Consider the following 21293-nt stretch of genomic DNA (forward strand, 5'->3'; position numbering starts at 1 on the left):
CGGCACAAAGTCATATATAGTGTATTACCGGACATAGCTCGATACCTACACATTTCAAATTATACTCCCCAGTCCATTTCTTTTAGGCACTTCATATATCACACCTTAAACCTAATTCACGACGTTCTCCTCCTCATAATTTAACTCTCTGTCCTCACCACATTACTACAATCGTAACTCTTCCAGGAGAAAAACTCATTCCTAGCGAAAAATACGTTATCGAAGAAGTCCCAATTAACGAGTACTCTCTGCTTATGAACCTGACAATACGTAATCTAGAGAAGCGGGATTTCGGGGGGTACACCTGCAGCTCGTCCAACGCTTTGGGTAAAGCCGAAGGAACGGTACGTCTCCAAGGTACCACCTCCACAGACCTAGAGTGTCGACTCACAACTTTCGACTTATCGTTCCGTTTCAGAGCGCCAAGTGATCGTGAAGTCGACGAGTACCGCGAGTACGCCGCGCTACGTAGAGACAAAACCGCGGAAACCACCCAACAAAGACAAACCGAAGAAGTACAAACAGCAGAAGAAGAAGGAAAGCGGTGACAGCAAGAGCGAAGAGGATCACGAGATGACTACGCTGTTGTTACCAGAACTAAAAACTCAAACGCCTTCGCAGATGTCGGTACCAAGTGCTAGTCGATCACCTCCTTGGAACCACTTTCATCGAAACGCGGCAGTGGGTTTGCCCTTCGAAACATCTTGTTGTTATACTTTTATTGGATTTGTTATGTTTCAACTGTACACTGTATATAGGGAAATTGTTTAATTTTTATTTATCATTAGATACGTTATTCGGAGGAAACAAAGGGGACACCTGACCTATTACGATGTTGATTCAATGTTTTACGCCGCATAAGTTTCAGTACTCCCAAATTAGTAAAGAATTTTATCCGGCGAACGTCTTCCTTGTACATTTTGAACTCATTCTGAGTTTCATATCACCATGTCTTCCCATTTGCGATTGTTAGTGGAAATGATTTCCTCACTCATTTAACTGAATTCAATAAAGACAAACTCGAACCATATCCGCTAGTGGCTACCCTATCTCTTTTCGCTTAGCATCACACATGGAATTTAAATGACAATATCCAACATATTTCAATATGAAGGACAATAGCCTTTTTAATATATACACAATAAATATACCTACGACCGGCTTTTGTATATTTTTTTTTTTTTGACGATACAACGATCGTTTTAACGTTTAGTAATAAAATCCTTCATGTCTTCCGAATGAGAAACTATACATATTTGTGATTTATCATTTTTTATACACATTTGGTGGCATATAAAGTCATATTTACATATTGTATACAAATGTAACAAATAATAAAATAACCAAATTAATTTTATTCTTGTTGTAAACTTACAACATGTACGTTACTGTGTTATTTATTTCTCTAGAAAATATATTTTATTTATCGTGGGCTGTTATTACTAGGTTACTTTTATTTTTTTTAACCGAATTACCACAGAGTAATTTTGTAATTAAAATAAATAAAAAGAACAATCATAATATTGTTTGTCTAGAATAGAGTATATAAAGAATGAACTGTTATGAGAATTTGTTATTATGTATTTACTTGGTGTAATGTATAAATAAATACATATATACCTCACCTCATACAAGTAAAACTTGTACATTGATGACAATAATATAATTCAATAAATCATTTATATAATTAGTCGGTGGCTTCATTACAAATCTCTAATTCTGGAACTCGTATCACTTTAAATAATGCCATTACCAGCAGTTTAACTAAATTAATGCAAACTCGTACATAGATGGCGCCACTCGACAGTGGCAGCATCGCGAACCTCGATCAAAACACTGCAGCACTGCGCCATCTCGACGCGAGAGTCCAAATCAAACTGACACGACACGTTACAGTATTCTGCGAAACGAGATTTCTGTGTCTGAAATGTACAAACGAAGAAGTTTTCTTTTATATTTTTCTTGTAAATCTTGTGGAGAGCGCCACCTACCTGAATGTTGTAATCGAAGGTGTAACTACTTGGTGAGTCGCCAGAAGAAAAGAAAATTTCTGAAATAACATATAGAGTCTCTGTAATTGGAGGGAATGAAATGATTTACTCTGGAGATGAAATGCGGTGTAATTAGACACTTCAAAGTTGGGTTGTCCATATTTAAATCAAAAATACCGCATAAATGTAACTTTGTTTGTTTTAGGTCCGACGATGTGCCGTAACTTTCGTTTCAAAAGATGAGTAAAACAGCCCTAATACTAGAGCTCTTTAAAGTAAATTGTACAAATAGAATTATTAATATGTTCAAATGAATATCACAGAACAAGATAAAAGCATGTGCGTGTTCTCGTTCTAAACGTATAATGTTGTGCCAAAACACGGAGCATATTTTAGGAGGTAGTTATCTCGTGAAACGTTACACACTTAACTTTTTGGCCGAAACTTCAACTAAAACAACAACTATTTAAATCGAGAGCCTATTGATGGACATTCCGGGACAAATATTGACTTTGGAGTTGACTCTTTCACGAACTTACTATCGATTCCACCTGAAAATGTTTAATTGATTAAGTATGGCCGTATTGTTTCTGGTGGCAAAGTGCGACCGTGTACAAATACTGAAAGGACTATTTGCAAACAGCGACGCAATCGCCTGATTACACCACAATACTATTGTTTAGAACCCCATTAAAGTAATTATTTCGAGCAAAAGTTGCTTTTTAGACTTGCACAACTATTAATTACTTATTTTAATTTACAACAATATTTAATTATTTGTGCGAGGAGTTGTGTTTATGAGGAAGATATTTTGGGAGTTTATAATGTAGTTAATTAGGTGGCTCGCAGTGCATACCTACTCCAACGGTTAGTGTCATATTATACGAGACATCGGCACCCCTGAGTTGAGCTTTAGGTGGGTTCACCCTCTTAGAAACCACCAATCTAGACATATTTAAAATTCAACCGTATCACTTTGGTAGTTTTTACTGCACAAACAAAGTAGAAGCCGAGAATGTTTAAAGGTTCTTATGAAATTTCCGACCGTTTCAAAAGAAATTTAGAGAATAGCTTTGAGTTTATTTATATAGTTTATGGGAGAATAAAGTAACGGAAAGCCCCAGACATTTTATTGTCGCAAATTTCCGACTTTCAGATAACAAACTACTCAGACACCTAAGTAACTACGGTTCGGCACTTTTGTTAGATTGCAAACACAATTTGTCCTATTTATGTTATGTTTTTAAATTTAAACAAACGAGAGAGAAATATTGATGGGACAAGTGAAAAAAAACTTGTATAAATCTGAACCAGGTAATAAAGAAAAAAAAAACAATCACAAAAATCTATCTCTGTTATAATTCCTGGAATTAGACACTGCAAGAATATTAAGCGTGTGTGTGTGTGTGTGTGTTTCAGTGGACGAAAAAAGGTTAATCAATATTTATCTATTTATGTTATTAGGAACGAGGGAACAAAAAGTGACGATGATATTATTTTTAGGATGATTAATTTATTGGGCTTGTCCAAACGTGAGCACTGATGAGCTGCGTAAACTATGCAAATTAAATGAAATTTGGTTTTGTGGTGGAAAAATTAAGAAACAATGAAAACTAATCTAGCGTAAATGAATGAGTAGACGGCGAGAACTCGAAAGAAATTGGAAACAAAAGTGTTTTAAAGTGCAATAGCTTTCACAGTAGCGAGCTAGCGCAAAATTCACAGACATAATTAGTATAATTGAAAAATACCAGTATACTTATCCGGATTTAATTCGATTAATTAATTTAATACGTACCACACGTCGCGGTGATTTATAAATAATACGTGCACGCACTGTAAACATATTTTTATCGGCTCGCCAAATTATTCATTGTAAAATTAGGATCCTTTCATGTGTGTCTCCACGCACGTTCCTATTTTTAAAACATTTGTTTAATTCTACAGAGGGGAATATTAAATACATGCTCTGCCTCTTACAATATCATCTTCCAGGAAAGCACTACCAAGAATGCTCAAACTTCAAAAAGCTCATCTTGGAAGTGTGTATAAAGCGCTGAAACGTTCTGAATTATAAAAACAATTATTCAAAAGCCAGAGGATTTTCTCTGTACGTAGTTTACATTTACAAGGTTTACAAGAGCAACACTTTTACTTTATGTGCCTAATATACACTAACTCAGAAATCTGCTTAGAATAAAAACAAACAGATGATATTTCTTTAAACTGTTTTCATAAAAATTATGAATCCACATCAAATTTTAATTTTTCTTAAGAGATGATTCACTTATTTTGATACTATGCGAGTTCTACTTAAGTAATTATTTAGTTACAAGTCGATGACATCGGTATGGCTTACCGGTGAACACTGAAGCAAACCTCCATCAGTCAAAAGCATGGGGGTATTATTAACTAGACTAATACTAAAACTAAAAAAAATGGATTTTAATTTTTCTTCAAATATACTAATTCAGTCGACAATCCTTCCCTTATTAGCCAATTGCCATGGTATTGCATTGAATTTAACACCGTTGGGTTGCTCTTTTCGAGATGCTCCTTTTGAGCCAAAGAATCAATGAATCATACTTCAATTCTGTGATACTCAACTTTGAAATGACGCGATGCGATGAAAACGTTCACTGGAATAATATCGGTAATCGTCAAAAGGAAAGGTGTAATCAGATTTATATCCATATCCATATCCCGATTAATGGGTGGCTTGGCTTCATTTCACACACTGCGCCGGATCACACCTAATTCAGAACAATGGACATTGGAGGAGCCTCCCCGACCACGAGAGCTCCAAGGAACCAACAGTGAATGGTTTTCTTGGCGAGGAAGCGTTTTCCCAAGTGTTAAAAATGCAGAAGAATCATATACTTACTTCAGGATTCATTTAAAGCAAATTAAATGAAAGATTTTGAAGATCATTTTTTGTTATAATCGAATTCCCAAAGAAAATGATTTACTTTTACTTTAGTGTGGAAAGGGTCTTGGATGTTACAAAGGAAAATGTGTAAAAAGTGCGAATAAATGTAATGTAATGTAATAAATGTAAGTAGTAAATGTTTATAAATCAAGTAAAAATTAATTGATTTGCATCTTTCTTAACATTTCTTCACTTCACTTTTTTGTTTCGTTTCCATTTATCACTTTCCCGATCCCCATGTAATTTTGTTATTATTTTTTTTTTTAAATGATAGCATACTTACTAATTTATGAAAATTAAAATTTAACTGAAATACACTTAAACGTTAAATTATTGCAAATACAGGGTGATTCACGTAGCACATTCGTTAGAAACCTTCTGATTTCCCAAAATGGTATTAATATAAAAATTGGTAGCCGACTATAATCGACTGCTCGAAATCAAATAAAATATTTTCAAAATGCTGACACTTCCGAAAAGACGGGCAATCGACGCCATCTTTGTTTATTAAATGAAAAGGCCCCATTTTGATTTCAGATTTGGATTTTACGTTAAATTTTGAGTTTACCACGTCCTCTTGTCAACACTTATATGTCATCGTTTTTGACCTATGTCTTGTTTTTCACAAAAAGCGGAGTTGTAGGGCTTTATTTAAAAATGTATAACTCCTGAATCATTGGAAAAAAACAATGAATTTTTTTAAAATTGAATCCCTAAAGGTTTGATCGATCCTTTGGGCCATTAGTGATATTTTTTTGTTTCATACGCCTACTACAATTTTTCAAAATTAATAATAAAAAATGTCCAAAACTTCATTTTTTTAAATGGCAACTACCATGTCTGACACTAGATATAAATGTAAAATTTAATTTTAAGGCTACTTTTATTAACATTATGTATCCCTATTTCCAGCCGTTTTGGTGTAATTTCTATTTTTTGAATAAAATATTCTTTTTTTTTTATCAAGGAATTGTTTTATTTAAATATTTATTCAAAAATCGAATTGCAATAAATAGTAGATAACAATAACAACAACACTGTTGACTGTCTCAATGAAAATGGTTTACACATTGAGCTTTGCATTACAAGGCGACCACACGAACTACAAAACAAAAGACATCATTGGAAAAACTACAAATTTATTTTGTATCTACTTTTTTCAAATAGATACATTTATTAATACATAGTAACAATTTTTTAATAGTATTTTTATCAGCTTTCCAATAAAATGAGAAATTTACTATTTACAATACAATTACTTATTTACATAATTGATGGTGACAGGACAATTATTGCGATTATCATTTGCGATGTACGGCGGCGTATTACACATTTATTCCTCACTTTCACTGTTGTATTAGACATTTCTTCATCACGCTGTTGCTATCGATTATATGAATGAATGTTCATTTTCTTATTATGCACCAAATAAACACCAGAAATAAACGATATACATAACACTTTTTCGGGTAAATAAATTACTTTGGTTAAATTTAACTGTCATTCGTTTGTTTTCAGTCGGTTTACTCGGTTTTGTCGGTTTCGTTGTTAACTTATTGAACAGACCAACAGATGGCGCCACGGTCCATGGTCAGAAAAGTCCAGCGGAAAAAGTGCGTTCGAAAAAGCGCGTACGAAAAAGTGCGTACGAAAAAGAATTACTTCTCGTCCGCATGGGAGTACGTAAAATTACTTTTTCATTAAGGGTGCCAAAAAAAAATCTTTCAGATCAACAGTAGCATTTCTTAATTTGTATACATAAATTAAAGTAATTTTTTATTGCCTTCAGCTTAAGTACATCTACCTTAAATAGGTAATCATGTTCGCACAGATTCGGTTGATTTACATCATTAACAAACCAACATATTAGCGGGGATATCTCGGAAATTATTGCTCATACAGAAATTTTTGTGGAAGAGGTTTTGTTTAAAATTTAATAATCTATAAAATTGGTATAAACAGTTTTTATCGTAGAAACAATCCTAATTGTGTTATTGCCAAAAATATTCTTCTTCGCACCTTCTCAACTGCATAGAATCACCGGCGGAACTGGGGCAAGTGTGCAAAATAATATAATGTTTATGTTCACATACATTTAAGTCTATAAAATTACCAAATATCATTTTTCATCACACTAATTTACGAAGATTGTACGACTTAATGTAAAAAATATTACGTCTTCGCATCCAATATTAATTTTGGTTTTAGAACAAAAAATTTTTTTTTGATCATGACAATGAGAATTTCGCGTTATCAGTGATGTTCAGTTGTTTTTAATGTGTGTTCTTTTGAACTGTAAAAACTCTTCCTACCAAATTATCGGTTAGTGAAGAAGTTTACTTTCAATAAAATTCTTCCACGTTAGTGCTGACAGACATGGCTAAGTGTCAAAGTGAAATAGAACCTGTGTAAGCGACAATGATTGACTTTTGCTTATTTTTGTTGTTTGAGGAACTCACTTGGTTTTTAACGATAATGTTTTTTTTTAATATACAGGGTTTTTCTGAAATAAGTACATTAATTTTAACTGGTAATAAAACTCATCAAAAGGAACTACTTTTCTCTCTGCCATTTTGGCGAAGAACGTTGCGTAGTGGCTTAAAAAAATAGGAAATATTTTCCTAAAACCGTTCATATCTCCAAAACTAAGCTACCTAAAAACCTGAAACAACCAGATTCTTACGAAGTGGATTTTTTGCTATACGGGGAGATTTCTTTGAATTTCAATTTCTGCGTTAAAACACGTTTTCTGGGTGAAAATGGACGTTTTTTTCATATTAGCGCTGATCTCAATTAGCCATTGCAGTATTTAGTGGCGTAGGGTTATTTTAGTGAAAAATCTCTCCAATTTTTTTTTTGGAATTAAACATCGTTTTTCGGCAAAATGGTAGATAGAAAAGTTGTTCCTTTTGACGAGTTCTATTACCAGTTAAAATTAATGTACTTATTTCTGTTACACGTTGTATCTTTGTTTACAGCATAAGCAGTCAAAGGTGGAAAGAAGAATTTATTGAAAATTTACAAAAAATGGTGAAAAACGCTGCCCTTTTGTGGTTGGAAACTGCAACAAAAATAGATGGAACGGAAAAGGGTAATAAAACAAATATTAAAATTTTTTTTCAAACTGTCGAAGAGAAGTTCGACGATTTGATTCTCGACATAACAATATTGTACGAAAAATATCTCGAAATTTACGACACCTACACAAAAAAATTATCAAAGTTGGAGACAGAATTAGGAATTGAATCATCTCCCAAAATTTCCAAAAAATTGTCATTACTCGAAACGACCGAACTATTGAAATCAAAAATTGAAAAGTGAGTGAAAGCAGCTGTGAAAACGTTTTTTATGTCATCAGATCTTCAGGTTAGAGATTTTGAAAAGGGACAATTTAAAAGAAATAATAGAGAGAAAAAAGACCGAATTGGAAAAATTATGGGAAAACTGCTATTGCGGTGCTACAATAAAAAATGGTTTTCCTCTGATTAATACTTTTACATACAGCACAGAAGTAGTGGGTTGGTTTGATGAAGAAATAACCAAATGGAAAAATTTCTACGAAGAGCATAAGTATGAATCTTTGAATAATTTCTTTACACAAATGTATTTCATTCCGTTTTAGAGCTGTAATGGAAAAACTAAATGAACATACGAAATTAAAAGACAATCTTATGGAAATGGAGGTGAACGTGGATCGAGATCAGCTCTATAAAAATCGTGGAGGTGAATTGCTCAAAGTAGCTAGAAAAACAGACGTATTAAAAGCACGCATCAAGAAAATCGAAGATAATTTAATGGAAATGGCAGACGATTATTTGGAGCAAAATGGCCAACCATTGTTAATTTTCGACCAAACGATGGTAGAATATTTGAATAAACAATACAAGAAGAGGGTCTGTATAAACATCAAGATAAAAAAAAACAAGATTTTTTGTTTAGTATTTTTCAGAAAGGAGTCCCAGAACTCCCACCTCTAAACCACCTAAATCTGGATCTACCTGCACTACTCCCACTCCCGGTGTACGAAGCAACAAGAAAATGGTAAGAACTCAACCTATTGAGAGAACAAAACCAAGGAAAACGCCTGCAAACAAAAGTATCCATTGTAAATGCGCTTTAGTACTTCAAATCGAATCAAGTATTTGTTGCAGAAACTATTACTTTGCCTAAATTTAAACTGAACGAAACTAGAACTAATTCTTCGCCGAAGAAGTCGCTGGACTGGAAGCCGTCCAGAGTTAGTTTGAAACTGGTCCATGAAGACGATAGTGAGGGGTCTTGGACTACTGTCTATAGCGAATTTGAGGTATTGCGTTCATAAAAAGAGTAAGTTTAAGTAAAATTTTGTTGATCGCTTGCAGAAAGAAGTGACGGAGAAAAATGTGCCAAGAAGTACGAGTATCTTCAAAGAGATTTAATTATTTTTTTTTTTGATGCTTAGTGTTAGATTGGAAAATATTTTTATTTATAGAAAACTTAATTAATTTTTTCTTGACTTGTAAATACATAATTTTAGTTGTTTCATTTTTGTTTAGTAATTTATTTAAAAAAAATGTATTATTTAATTTAAATTTTAGATTTATTTTTTTCTGGTATTTATTTTAAATAGCAATTTTTTACCAGTCAGTTAACTTAAAAACATTTTGATCCTCGGAGTTTCGTCAGCTAAGCAGAACAAAATTTTATTCTTGTTCATGAAAAGCTCATTGACTGAAACACTTTACGTCAGAGAACTGGTTATCCATCGACAAAATTTTAAGGCACTAATGTATTGTACTACGTGTCTCAAGGTTTAGGAGATGTGTTCTTGGAGTCACGAGAAATTTTGCAACAGAGAATAAAGTTTTCAGTAAGATTCTGCCCCAGGACATAAATCAACACAAGAGTGGTCTAAAGATCATTTTCGTAACCTCTTCTGTACCTAGGACAGAATCGCCACCATCCTGGTTCCAGTGGATTGCAATGTCTGGCTAGTCTTGAAGAACTTGTTCAAAATCACCTATTGAGAATCTATAAATACTACGATGTGTACATTTTAGAGTATTGGTTGCATGTACCATCTTTTATGATGTGTAAAATATCTGCTTATAATCAAGTGAGGAGCAGTTTTCTTTAGAAAATAAAATATAGCTACATTTTATCCTGCCGGTAGATAAGCCATCATTCAAATTATATTTAATCTGTCTTGATATGAAAAAAGAATGATTGAGGTATGTTGTTAGCAATATTTTACATTTTCTTTAGGATCACAGTTGAAAGAACAAAAAAAAAACTGATTGAATTACGTAGGTACATACTAGGAAAAAATAAACGAAAACTACAATTTCAGTTTTTGCCCGACAGGGATATAATTGATCTCTGTTAGAATTTACTAGACCGTATGTGTAAAAAATTGTTTATTTAGGTTTTGATTTAATGTTTGAGTAATTAATGGTGTGCATGCCCTCGATCAATAGTTATTTACAGCAAGAGTGAGGAAGGCAAAGGTTTCGTTCACGCGAATTGCGTTTCGTCCACGCGAATTCCCTGTTCATCCACGAAGCGGAGCTGAGTGAAAGAAAGCGGCCTTACTCTCGAATGCTGTACTTGGTTTTATTCAATACCTCCTTAGAAAGTGAGTCCGTAACTTTGTATTCAAAATGTTAAATAAAAATAAATCACATGTTCGGAAGAATGTGTTGCTATGGAAAAAAATAAAATACAAAATAAACAAAGAAACGTCAATAAAGGGAAAAACGATGAGCGAAAGTGAAGTGAACGAAAGAGAAACCTTCACCCACTGGTAACTATGGATATAGACTCACTTTCTAGGGAAGTATCGAACAAGAGTGTTTTTATTACAAAGTAAGCAAAACTAGACGTTGACAAACGCAGTTCTGCATTGCTCGGGCCACGAATTTGAAGGATGCAATTTGTGGATGGTACTAGGGGGTTTTACGCTGGGGTCATTTGGCTCCAATTGTAGCCTTCGAGTTACACTTCAAGTTTCGTAGACCAAGAATACATATATTTAATAAAACTTGTATTTGTACAAATATCTCAGCAGAGGAGAAAGTGCATAACAGACACCAGAGAATGCAATCCTGCACTCCTAATATATTTCCAAGTCACTTGTTATCTCCTTTGGGAGCATCTACAGCTACACAACGAATGTTCTTGTCTAGAAATTTACACCAATCATGAGTACAATAATTATTACATATGAAACTCTAGTTACATCCGAGAGTGAGGAGGACAAAAAGACGAAGGTATCATATTTGGCTTTATTCACAAAAAAAAGGAAATCACGATACCTATGTAATTTTAAACCACAAAAAAATAACCAGAGTAGATATGCGAAACGCTGAAAATTTTCAAATTTGGCAGGCAGTTTTGAGGTACGAGCAACCTAAAATGTCAAGTTTTTCTGTCATTCGGGGTAGCAAGTATAATTTTGGCACGATTTCAAGTAGACAAACGTTTCGATAAAACAATCACAATCACATCCCTCGTATTTTCATCACGGGCAGATCGTCAATCGGATGTGTTTCTAAAAAATAAATCGCGCATCGCGCAGCAACCGCTAAACGAGACACAATATTAATTGTCAAATATTAAAAATCAAATTAATGCAATTTTCAAAGATTGTTTCTTCTTGGTATAGTCTTGGAGAAAATACCTATAGTCTTCAACTCGCGTATAATGGCTATTAGTCACTCGGATGATTCCACCACTCGCCTACGGCTCGTATTAGAATATTCAAGAGGATGAAAATCCCAACACGAGCCGTAGGCGAGTGGTGAAATTATCCGAGTGACTAATAGCCATTATACGCGAGTTGAAGACTATACTTTCTCCAAGACTATACCAAGAAGAAACAATCTTTGAAAATTTGACAATTAAAATGTGTCTCGTTTAGCGGTTGCTGCACGATGCGCGACTTATTTTTTAGAAACACATCCGATTGACGATCTGCCCCTGATAGAATGAAAATACGAGGGATGTGATTGGCGGATAACCGTGGATTTCTGTATATTTTATCACTGGGTGTGGAATTGATATCATGCTTTCATTGAATATCCAACAAGAATGCATTCATTCTACAATAGTGGTGGAGAAAAAATATTCTTTATCATTTAAACGGTTTTGTAAGAGAACCTTCAAATTTCCAGAATTTTTAGTTCATCATTATACGTTCGTTGAAGAATGTGCTATATGTGTATATGTATTTAAATTTTTTACTCCAAAAATTGTGAATTCTATCATTTATAGGAATTTTCCAATTACATATGTGTTTTATTGAAAACATTTTATATTTCAAGGTTTTCCGTAAAATAAATTTCTATACTAGCACAATTTTTTTTTTTTGAAATATTAATAATTAATTACTAATATAAAATTATTAATGACGTGAAGGTCACTCGTATTTTCATTATTTAAAGGTTTGAACCTATTACGAGTAAATGAAATGTCAAGTTGTTTTTGTTGTGATTATCATTTTGTTATTGTTAACGAAAATGGTTTTTATCTGAACTGATAGTTTAAGAGACGAGACGCCACTGATGTAGGGGTATAAATGAGCGATGTGATTATTTTAATATGCTAGTGGTTTAGTTAATACGATCCATTTATTGGGTTTAATTTGTTGTGCGGTAATCGTGTTCGGTTGACAAGGTTTAAGTAGAGGTGATGGGTGTGAGTAATGAGTGAACTGGTGTTAATATTGGGGTAAACGTGAGTAGGTTAAGGTAATCCTTTGATGATAACAAATGGAAAATGTTTATTGGAACAATTACACCTTAGAAATGTTAAACAGGAAAACAATTAGGGTAAGTTTGGGACAGACGTTGAAACAAGAGGAACTATTAATCATCTTCTGGGGTCTGCAGAACGAGAAGATTCTTTGACGGTGGGAAGGTCGCAGAAGATAATTGGTAGACAGGCGGCGGAATACGCGTGTCGTGCTTGGATTTCCGATGCATGCTACCCCAGGCTGTAACCTAGATGGGACAATAGCTGTAAAATTGAAACTTAATGAGGTGTGAACAGTTGAAATTGATATTTAAAAGAGCCAAGATAATCTAGAGTTGAACAGCAATCTGATTTAAGAAATAGTCTATTCCATAATGAGCACAGTCTCCAGCTTTCGTTATTCAAATCAATGGCTCGCTAAATTATAATGGTGATATATACCGTTCTGATTTATTGTAGTTTACGAACGTTTTCACTAAAGGGAATACGCCAATCAGTGACAACAGAGCCAATTGGTTGCAGCTGAACGAAAATAGAACAACCCTTCCGTCTATTAACGTATGATTACTTCCGCGATGAACGCCATAACGTATATGTCTAGTGGAGAATGTCGTCCCGTTGTCGGAAAAAAAAATATTGTTACTCCCCGGACTCTTGAGGCAATAATTTATTAATTTTAGTATGAATTCAGAAATAATTAATAACACACCGGTGCGGGGTATGATTTCGGCGAGTCATAAACCAAAATGAATGGAAGATTATATCGTTATCCTGCTCGCTTGCAATGTCTTGTCGTGCCCGTGTCGGGATTAGGGGTGGCGCGATGGTGCATTTATTTCAAGGGCTCGACGAAATTTTAATATCATTAACTTCTCCCCGGACTGCATTTCCTCACTTTATGAATCGCAAATTCTCGAGACGAATTGCAGTTTTATAAAATCATATTCTTCTCCTCGATCATTATACAGGAATTACAGATATGACGCTCATCACGGCGGAACACAAACGGGAAGAGCGACCCATCTTCGAGGACGACGGTTCAGACAAGGGAGCCCTTTGTGAAATTTAATTTTCAGTTGAGGGAAAAAACCCTAAAATGTAATTCCTCACCCATATATAAAACTACCACACCTAGTGAATGTGTTGCCAATCTCCATTCCGCTTCCATTAGAGTGGGACAACCGAAATCCAAATTTTCCCTGAAAACATAATAAAATCAATCTTCTCACCTGAACATGCTGAAGCTAATGTAATGGAAAAGAAAATCATCAGAAACTTTTACGAAACTCTTACGAAGCAATCACTACCTTGTTTTAAGCGACACTTAATACATATGACTCTATAATAACTTACCATCTATTTTTTTACTCTCACTCCCTATTCTCCCCATACGAATTTATCTTCCCACGAATCGAATACTAATCCACAATTGTTATTGTTCATTATAAGTATTAAAATGATTCATTACTGACATTTTGATATTTGTAAGCTCCAACGATAGTGATAAATAGAATGTAAAATAAAAAAAAAACGTAGGTACACCTACTTATCAAAATAACTACTTACTTAAATATAAAAAAATGTAATTAACAATTTACTCCAGGCTAAATTCAGTTGAAACGTTTACAGAAATTATTCTGTTTTTAAGGTCAACTCTGTATTAAAAAAAAAAAACATTTAAAGCAAAACAATGTACGCAGGCATAATACATAATTTCAAAAGTTTATTTGGAAAAAATGTTGCAAATTAAACAGAAATATAAATTATTTTTCTTTTATTATATGTACATGTTTGGACATTTTTTAATTTAACGTTAACAAAAATATTGTCACAAAGTACTATGCTTAAATACATTTTTCCGACAATGTAATAATTTTCCACTAATGAAAAGTCTACAAAAAATTGGTTAACTAAATTATAAAAAAAGTCAAATTAGATTTGGAATCGCTACTATTAGCGATGTGGTGTTTCTCAATTTCATGAAATATTGATCTTTAAATCCATCTTTAAAAAACATCTTTAAAACGACTAAATGTTACGATAAGTTTTAGTTTTAATAAAATGTATTCTTTAATCTTTATTTCAAAAACTATAAAAAATACTGTAGAAAATAGTTTACGCACAAATATTTTTATACAGTGAAACTTCCCTACAACGGACACGGGGAAAATTGGGAAAACATTGTCCGCTATGCAGACGTATCCGCTTTTAAGAGAAAAGTAAAAAAAATGTTTGGAATTCGGGGACATCTTTAGGTCCAAAAAGTAATTTATTTTGCAACTTACAAAGAACATTAAGAAGAAACTAAGAAAATGTGTATGTATTAAATACTATATTCATATGTATTTCTGTCCAACATTCTCTTAAAAGCGTGGACAGTAGATACGAGTACATTGACAGTTTCAGGAGAGAGTCCGTTCCACAAGGTAAATGTTCGATTTGTTAAGAAAAACTGTTGTGGCCACGAAGTCAAATTTAAGGAAGATACAATTACAGATTTCAATTTTTGAGATTTTGAGTCGTGTTCTTTCATGCTTTCTTGGTTTTTCTGCAAATCCGTTCCTCCGTTTCCATTTTGTTTTTCACAAAACAGTTCTTTTCAGAACTCTGCGCAATTGCAATATTATTTTTGGAATTACAAATTCTGCAAATAAATCTGTCCACTTGCTGCGTAGCTTTTCGTTGCCATCATACAGCGGAAATTTCAAGCAAAATTTAACAAAATTATCACAAATCTGGTTAAAACCTAACCTAAAAATTTGACGTCGCGAATGTAATAAACGTGCAAATCGCGTCTTGCTCTAATCGCATATGCCAAAGCGAGATGCATAGTGGGACGGGCTTAATACAATACGCACAATAGTTTAAAAGCTTGTTTTACATTATGTTGAAAAGAGATTGCAATATAACAGTTGTTCTGGTTATCATATTATATATACAGGCTGATTCACGTAGCCCGTTCATTAGAAACTTTTTGATTTCCCAAAATCATATTAATATGAAAATTGGTAGTTGACTATAATCGACTACTCCAAGTTCAAATGAAATATTTTCAAAATGGCGGCACTTCCGGAAATACCGGAAATCGATGCCATCTTTGTTTTTTAAGTAGAAAGGCCCCATTTTGACTTCACATTTGGATTCTACGTTAATTTTTGAGTTTAGTACATCTTCTTGTCAATACTTATCTGTCATCGTTTTTAACCTATGTCATTTTTTTTTGCAAAAAACTGAGGTTGCAGGGCTTCATTAAAAAATTTATCATTTCTGAACCATCAGAACCAGAACCATCAGACTTGCCAAAAATTTGACCGCTTTTTTGCGCTATCAACGACTTTTTTTTAATGTTTCATACACCTACTGCAATTTTTTAAAATTGATAATCAAAAAATGTCGAAAACTTCAACTACCACTTTTGATACTAGATATAAATGTAAAATTAAATTTTAAGGCCACTTATTAACATTATGTATGCCTATTTGCAGCCGTTTAGGCGTAATTTCAATTTTTTGAATAAAATATTCTTTTTTATAAGCAATTTTTTATTTGAATTTTTATTCAAAAATAGCATTGCAATAAATATTCGATAACAACAAAACAATAAAAAATAAGCAAATTAACAAAAAAATATTTTAATGTAAATGATTTCATTGAAAATATTTTTTGTTGAATTGCTTATTTTTTATTATTTCGTTGTTATCTACTGTTTATTACATGTGATTTTAGAATAAAAATTCAAATAAAACAATTATTTGATAAAAAAGAATATTTTACTCAAAAAATGGAAATTACGCCAAAACGGCTGGGAATAGGCATACACAATGTTAATAAAAGTAGGCTTAGAATTAAATTTTACATTTATATCTAGTGTCACAAATGGTGCTTGCCATTTAAAAAATGAAGTTTTTGATTAGCAATTTTGAAAAATTTCAGTAGGCGTATGAAACATAAAAAAAAATCACTAATGGCGGAAAAGATAAAAGTTAGGATGAATATCATTTAGCATTAATTTAGTTTCATGTATTATTATTACTAATGTCATTTTTTTATCATTTTTGCTCTGTAATTGGTTCTTCCAGAACTGTTGGGCAAATAAACATTATTATTATTATTATTATTATTATTAAAAGATCGGCCAGGTCTTTAGGAATTGAACTAAAAAAAATCAATTATTTATTTTCGATGGTTCAAGAGTTATAAATTTGTTAATGAAGCCCTGCAACCTCGCTTTTTTGCAAAAAAGATGACATAGGTCAAAAACGATGAAAGATAAGTGTTGACAAAAAGACGTTCTAAACTCAAAATTTAACGTAGAATCGAAATGTGAAGTCAAAATGAGGCCTTTCCATTTAAAAAAATAAAGATGGCGTCGATTTCCGGTATTTCCGGAAGTGCCACCATTTTTAAAATATTTCATTTGAACTTGGAGTAATCGATTATAGTCAACTAGCAATTTTCATATTAATATGATTTGGATAAATCAGAAATTTTCTAATGAACGGGCTACGTGAATCAGCCTGTATATAACAGTTGTTCTGGTTATTAATTGATTCATCGGAGTATAATTAAAAAATTTACTTTATGTAACTGTTTGGTAACTGTTTGCGAAGTGGCGTAAAATAGATCTAGGAATTTGAGAATTCGATTCGCGACGAACCAACCTCATTACGGAAACGGTTTTCCTCAGAAAACAGTCGTCTTCGCGGGGCTGTTGTTGGCTTTAAAGAGATTTTTGTCATCAAAAAGTTAATGAAAAGGTTGTCCATGTCCTTTCATAGAAGAATAAGAAAAAATTAAGAGGACGACGTCGGCCAATCAGAATTTATCCACTCAAAGTGTCCGTTAAGGGAAGTTTAACTGTATATAATCCACCTTCGGTGTTGTTGGTTTTTCTTTTCAAAATTGTGGACGTTGAGCTGTACTCGAAAAAATTAAAATTTGATTTAAAAAATTTACAGTTTAATTTGTATCTAAAATTTGGGATGATACAGGTCAGGCTCATAATAATTGAAAGAGATATTTAATATTTTTTTTAATTTTAAAAATGTCTTATGTAATTGATTCAAAATAAAAAGCCATACTTAAATAATCTAAGAATACATAAATGGTAAATAACTTGCAAATACAGTAATTTGCTTAGTTTCATTTTTAATACACCATCAATTTTAAAGCTTTTAATAGTATATTATTATACGAGTTTAACGCTTTATTATCACACGAATATGTTTAAATGGAATAAGTGTGATAATACGTCTTATTAAATGAGTGTAATATACTATTTTATCTACTTTGCTTTACTAATTCCTAAAATTTCGGCTGCTCTAGTTTTCATATTAGACTAAGGACTTTTGCGTGGGTTGGTAACAGACATTGGCGATTTGTATTTAAATTTAAAAATAATCTAATAGCCCTGAAACAAATTCAATAATATTTGTGATTCGTGTGCTAAATGTTATATTTACTAAATTTACTTCATAGCTTCACACTTTACCTTGACGCCTGACGTGAAACGGCTGATGTTGCTAATATAACAAAGCTAAAAGTTACCAAAAACAATTAAATAATACAATCCATTGTTAAACTGTTTTCGATATAATAATGAGCCCGTTAAGTAGATAAATAGATTTTCTTTCTTAGGTTAATTTCAGTTTGAACCAAATTTTTTGAAAATATATTTAATACTGCACCAAATACATTCAGTGGATTTTTTAGAGAATGCTGTCATATTCCTGAGTGCCTTCAAACCTTCAAAATAGCTTTTAAAAAAAAATAATTTAACCTAATTCCAAAATTTGTTTTCATGTGATATTTACAAAAATGCACAAATTAGGCAATTAGTGTTCTTTCAATTTTAAGTAACTTGGTCTTATGCTAAAAATTGGATCATCAAAAAGCTATGGTCATACACCTAAACTCTCCAGTGCAAAACAATTTTTGACAACGTCTTCTGCGTTAGAAACCAAAAGTGTTAAAGGATTTGGTTTGATTTTCTTTCTCGATGCATTTTAATCTTTAATCAATATTTCTTAAAATATAAAAATATCTATACAATGTAAATTGATCATAATTGACCGGGAAATGCTACTGTATTTCTTCAATTTTCAAAATATGCAGATCAAGTTCTTCTCTAAAAACCCCATTTAGTATATCTAGAGTATTTCTAAAATTGTAGAAATAGCAATTATATTTAAATGTTATCTTTATTGGTGCGCTTTATATGTAATGTAACGATCTGTATTTCCTGGAATATAACAAGTACAAATAAACTGCAATTGTTAAAGTTTTTTTAATACATTACATAAATCAAACTGTGTTGAGTAGTACGTTGTTTCACATTTGTTTTTGCTTGTTGCGGATGAAAGGCATCTGTCTGGCTATATAGAGTTTTATTCTTGTGTCGGCTGTTGCAACCCTTATAATGTATACACTTAAAACTAGAAATTTATACCTTACAATATTTACAAGCAAGAGGGGTGGAGTTGAGACTCAGCTGTCTGTACACTACTCAGAAAATTCTATTGTCAGAATGTCATTAAAATTTGAAACTTTTTAGAATTAAGGAGATCCATATTTGTTCGAGTTTACACATAACAAGTGTTCGACTGCAGATCAATAGATCATCTTCGCGTACACGGTAGAAGTTGAATATTTTAGTGAAAAAAAATTGATGTGTAAACCGGCAGAGGAAAAATTGTGACTACTCGAAGTCCCATTCGAGTCTAAAAGTCACCAACAATTTGGTTTCCGCCGTTTCTGCACCGTTAACCGTATTTTTAAGGGCGCAACTCAACTCGCTGTACATTTGATGAAATATTGCGATTTGCATTTCGAACGAAACAGTTGCCGTTATAAATATTTTTCGCGAAAAGGGCCAGGATTTAATAGCTGAAGTTGTGATACTACCATAAATAAGTTAGGGAGGTTGGAATCACAACATCTCCATTGATCCAATACTGTTCGTCTGAATTGGGGGTGGCGAACTTATTGTGCATTCGTAGCTACATCACTGTTCAAATCCGACACTGTCCCTATACAGAGTGATTCGAGTATGAATTCGCGTATGAATTTTTACCGAAGAGAGTGCTCGTCCGTGCACTCGTCGAAACGAGTTGCAGTGCAGATCCTTTGTAAAATGCAGTTGCAAGTGAGAAAGACTGGTTTTGATGATGTACATGTAGCTATAGAGGTTGACAGTAGATATTGGATGGAGCGTTAGTTAAGATACATATTGACTGATGAAAACTATGTGCGGAATGTAGATAACATTTATTAAATCCAAAAACAGGCACTTGAGGAGTTGGTATGAGAGGGGCGAGCGGGCCACGGGGTAGGAAAATTGTGAGACCAAGGGTGAGGGACGTTGTTAATAAGTACACTGGAATTATGAAGAATTTGCAGCAACGCGTTCTCTTGCGTTCTTCTGTAGAGGCTTACGTCGAGCGAGCTCATCATATTGTACCGTAAATCTGCATTTATAAACAAATTATCCGAGATATGTGAATAAATGCACAAAGGAATGTAGATTCGCGCCGATATTAAACCACCTGCAAAGTCGAATTCGTTCAGATGAATCACATAAGTGTTGCTGTAATGGCAGCTTCGTTCTCTCTCAGCTCAGCAGAGATTCGTCCGTTTGTCGTAGTATCGGCCGCAGGGCAATAGCGTACCATCATTCGCATGCCAGAACAGGGCCTGGAAATTTAATTTTGAATCGCATTATTTCTGCCCGTTACAAGACAATAAATCGATGCTGGTTTGTTTGTAAATCCTGCGAGGCCACGGCCGTGCCACCCATTCTACCCTAGAACTGCACAGACCGCGTGTCGACAGCCACCCCTTTCTCAAACGTGATTCCTTATTAACACTGCCGCCTCCTAATAACACACTCGCAAACAATTCTCAAAGACAGACACCAACATTTTACAAATCAATTCAACAACCTACTCTTTTGGTCGTTCTTAAAAAACATAATATTCATTCTGGCCCAACCTCACCCCAAGTCAAAAACTTTCTCCAAATCTTGAAACCACTGCTCAGACCTGACATTTCTGATCAACATGTCACGTAGTTCTGGACTAAGTGGTCCAGGTTTCGCTAAAATATCACCTACAAATACAAATTTACCTACTGGAACATTTCTATTTGCCGTACATGTTTTACCTACTTCTAGTTATAATAAACATTAAAACAAAAATATTTGCCTGACAAAAATGTAATAACTTTGTTGTTTATATATTTTTTAAAATAACGAGAAAAGTAGTGTTGGTAACGGGATAATAGCAAAATTTTCCAAAATCTTCAAATATGTAAATTTTTATCCACTGTAAACTGAAAATTACTTGAAATTTATTATTATGAAATAAAACATATTATACGGCAAATTTGTTTGAATTTAGAAATACATAATAAATAACTCAGTTCAGATTTCAATTTATTTAATAAACATTTTAAAATGCAGAGTGTTTCACGTAACTTTCCGACCCTGACGAACTTTAAATACAACCAGTAATACTTCTTTCATTTATAACTATAACTTTCATTAACGATAATTAATTAATAATTAATTGATAATTAAATTGTATATTTTGGTATCAAGCATTTTATGACTACTGAATATTGAGTTGCATAAATTCGGCGTAGAT

The 21293-nt window shown here is 33.1% G+C and overlaps 2 protein-coding genes across 2 annotated transcripts in view; both read left to right on the plus strand.

Moving 5' to 3' along the window:
- Positions 1–1690, plus strand: part of LOC138140105 (lachesin-like) — a 74065-nt gene extending 72375 nt beyond the window's left edge. The window contains exons 9-10 of the mRNA XM_069060850.1: positions 187–357; positions 419–1690. Of these exons, the coding sequence (XP_068916951.1) occupies positions 187–357; positions 419–771 (524 nt within the window). The 3' untranslated portion in view covers positions 772–1690. The remainder of the gene's footprint in view (positions 1–186; positions 358–418) is intronic.
- Positions 1691–7240: 5550 nt separating this feature from the next.
- On the plus strand, positions 7241–9460 carry LOC138140316 (protein regulator of cytokinesis 1-like). Its single transcript, XM_069061259.1, has 7 exons — positions 7241–7328; positions 7899–8237; positions 8287–8490; positions 8543–8813; positions 8860–9016; positions 9072–9226; positions 9282–9460. Exons 1-7 carry the CDS (start codon positions 7297–7299, stop codon positions 9336–9338), a joined length of 1215 nt encoding a protein of 404 aa, XP_068917360.1. The 5' UTR covers positions 7241–7296; the 3' UTR covers positions 9339–9460.
- Positions 9461–21293: the final 11833 nt, after the last annotated feature.

The sequence above is a fragment of the Tenebrio molitor genome, chromosome X, assembly GCF_963966145.1.
Source record: "Tenebrio molitor chromosome X, icTenMoli1.1, whole genome shotgun sequence".
In the NCBI taxonomy this organism is placed as follows: Eukaryota; Metazoa; Arthropoda; class Insecta; order Coleoptera; family Tenebrionidae; genus Tenebrio; species Tenebrio molitor.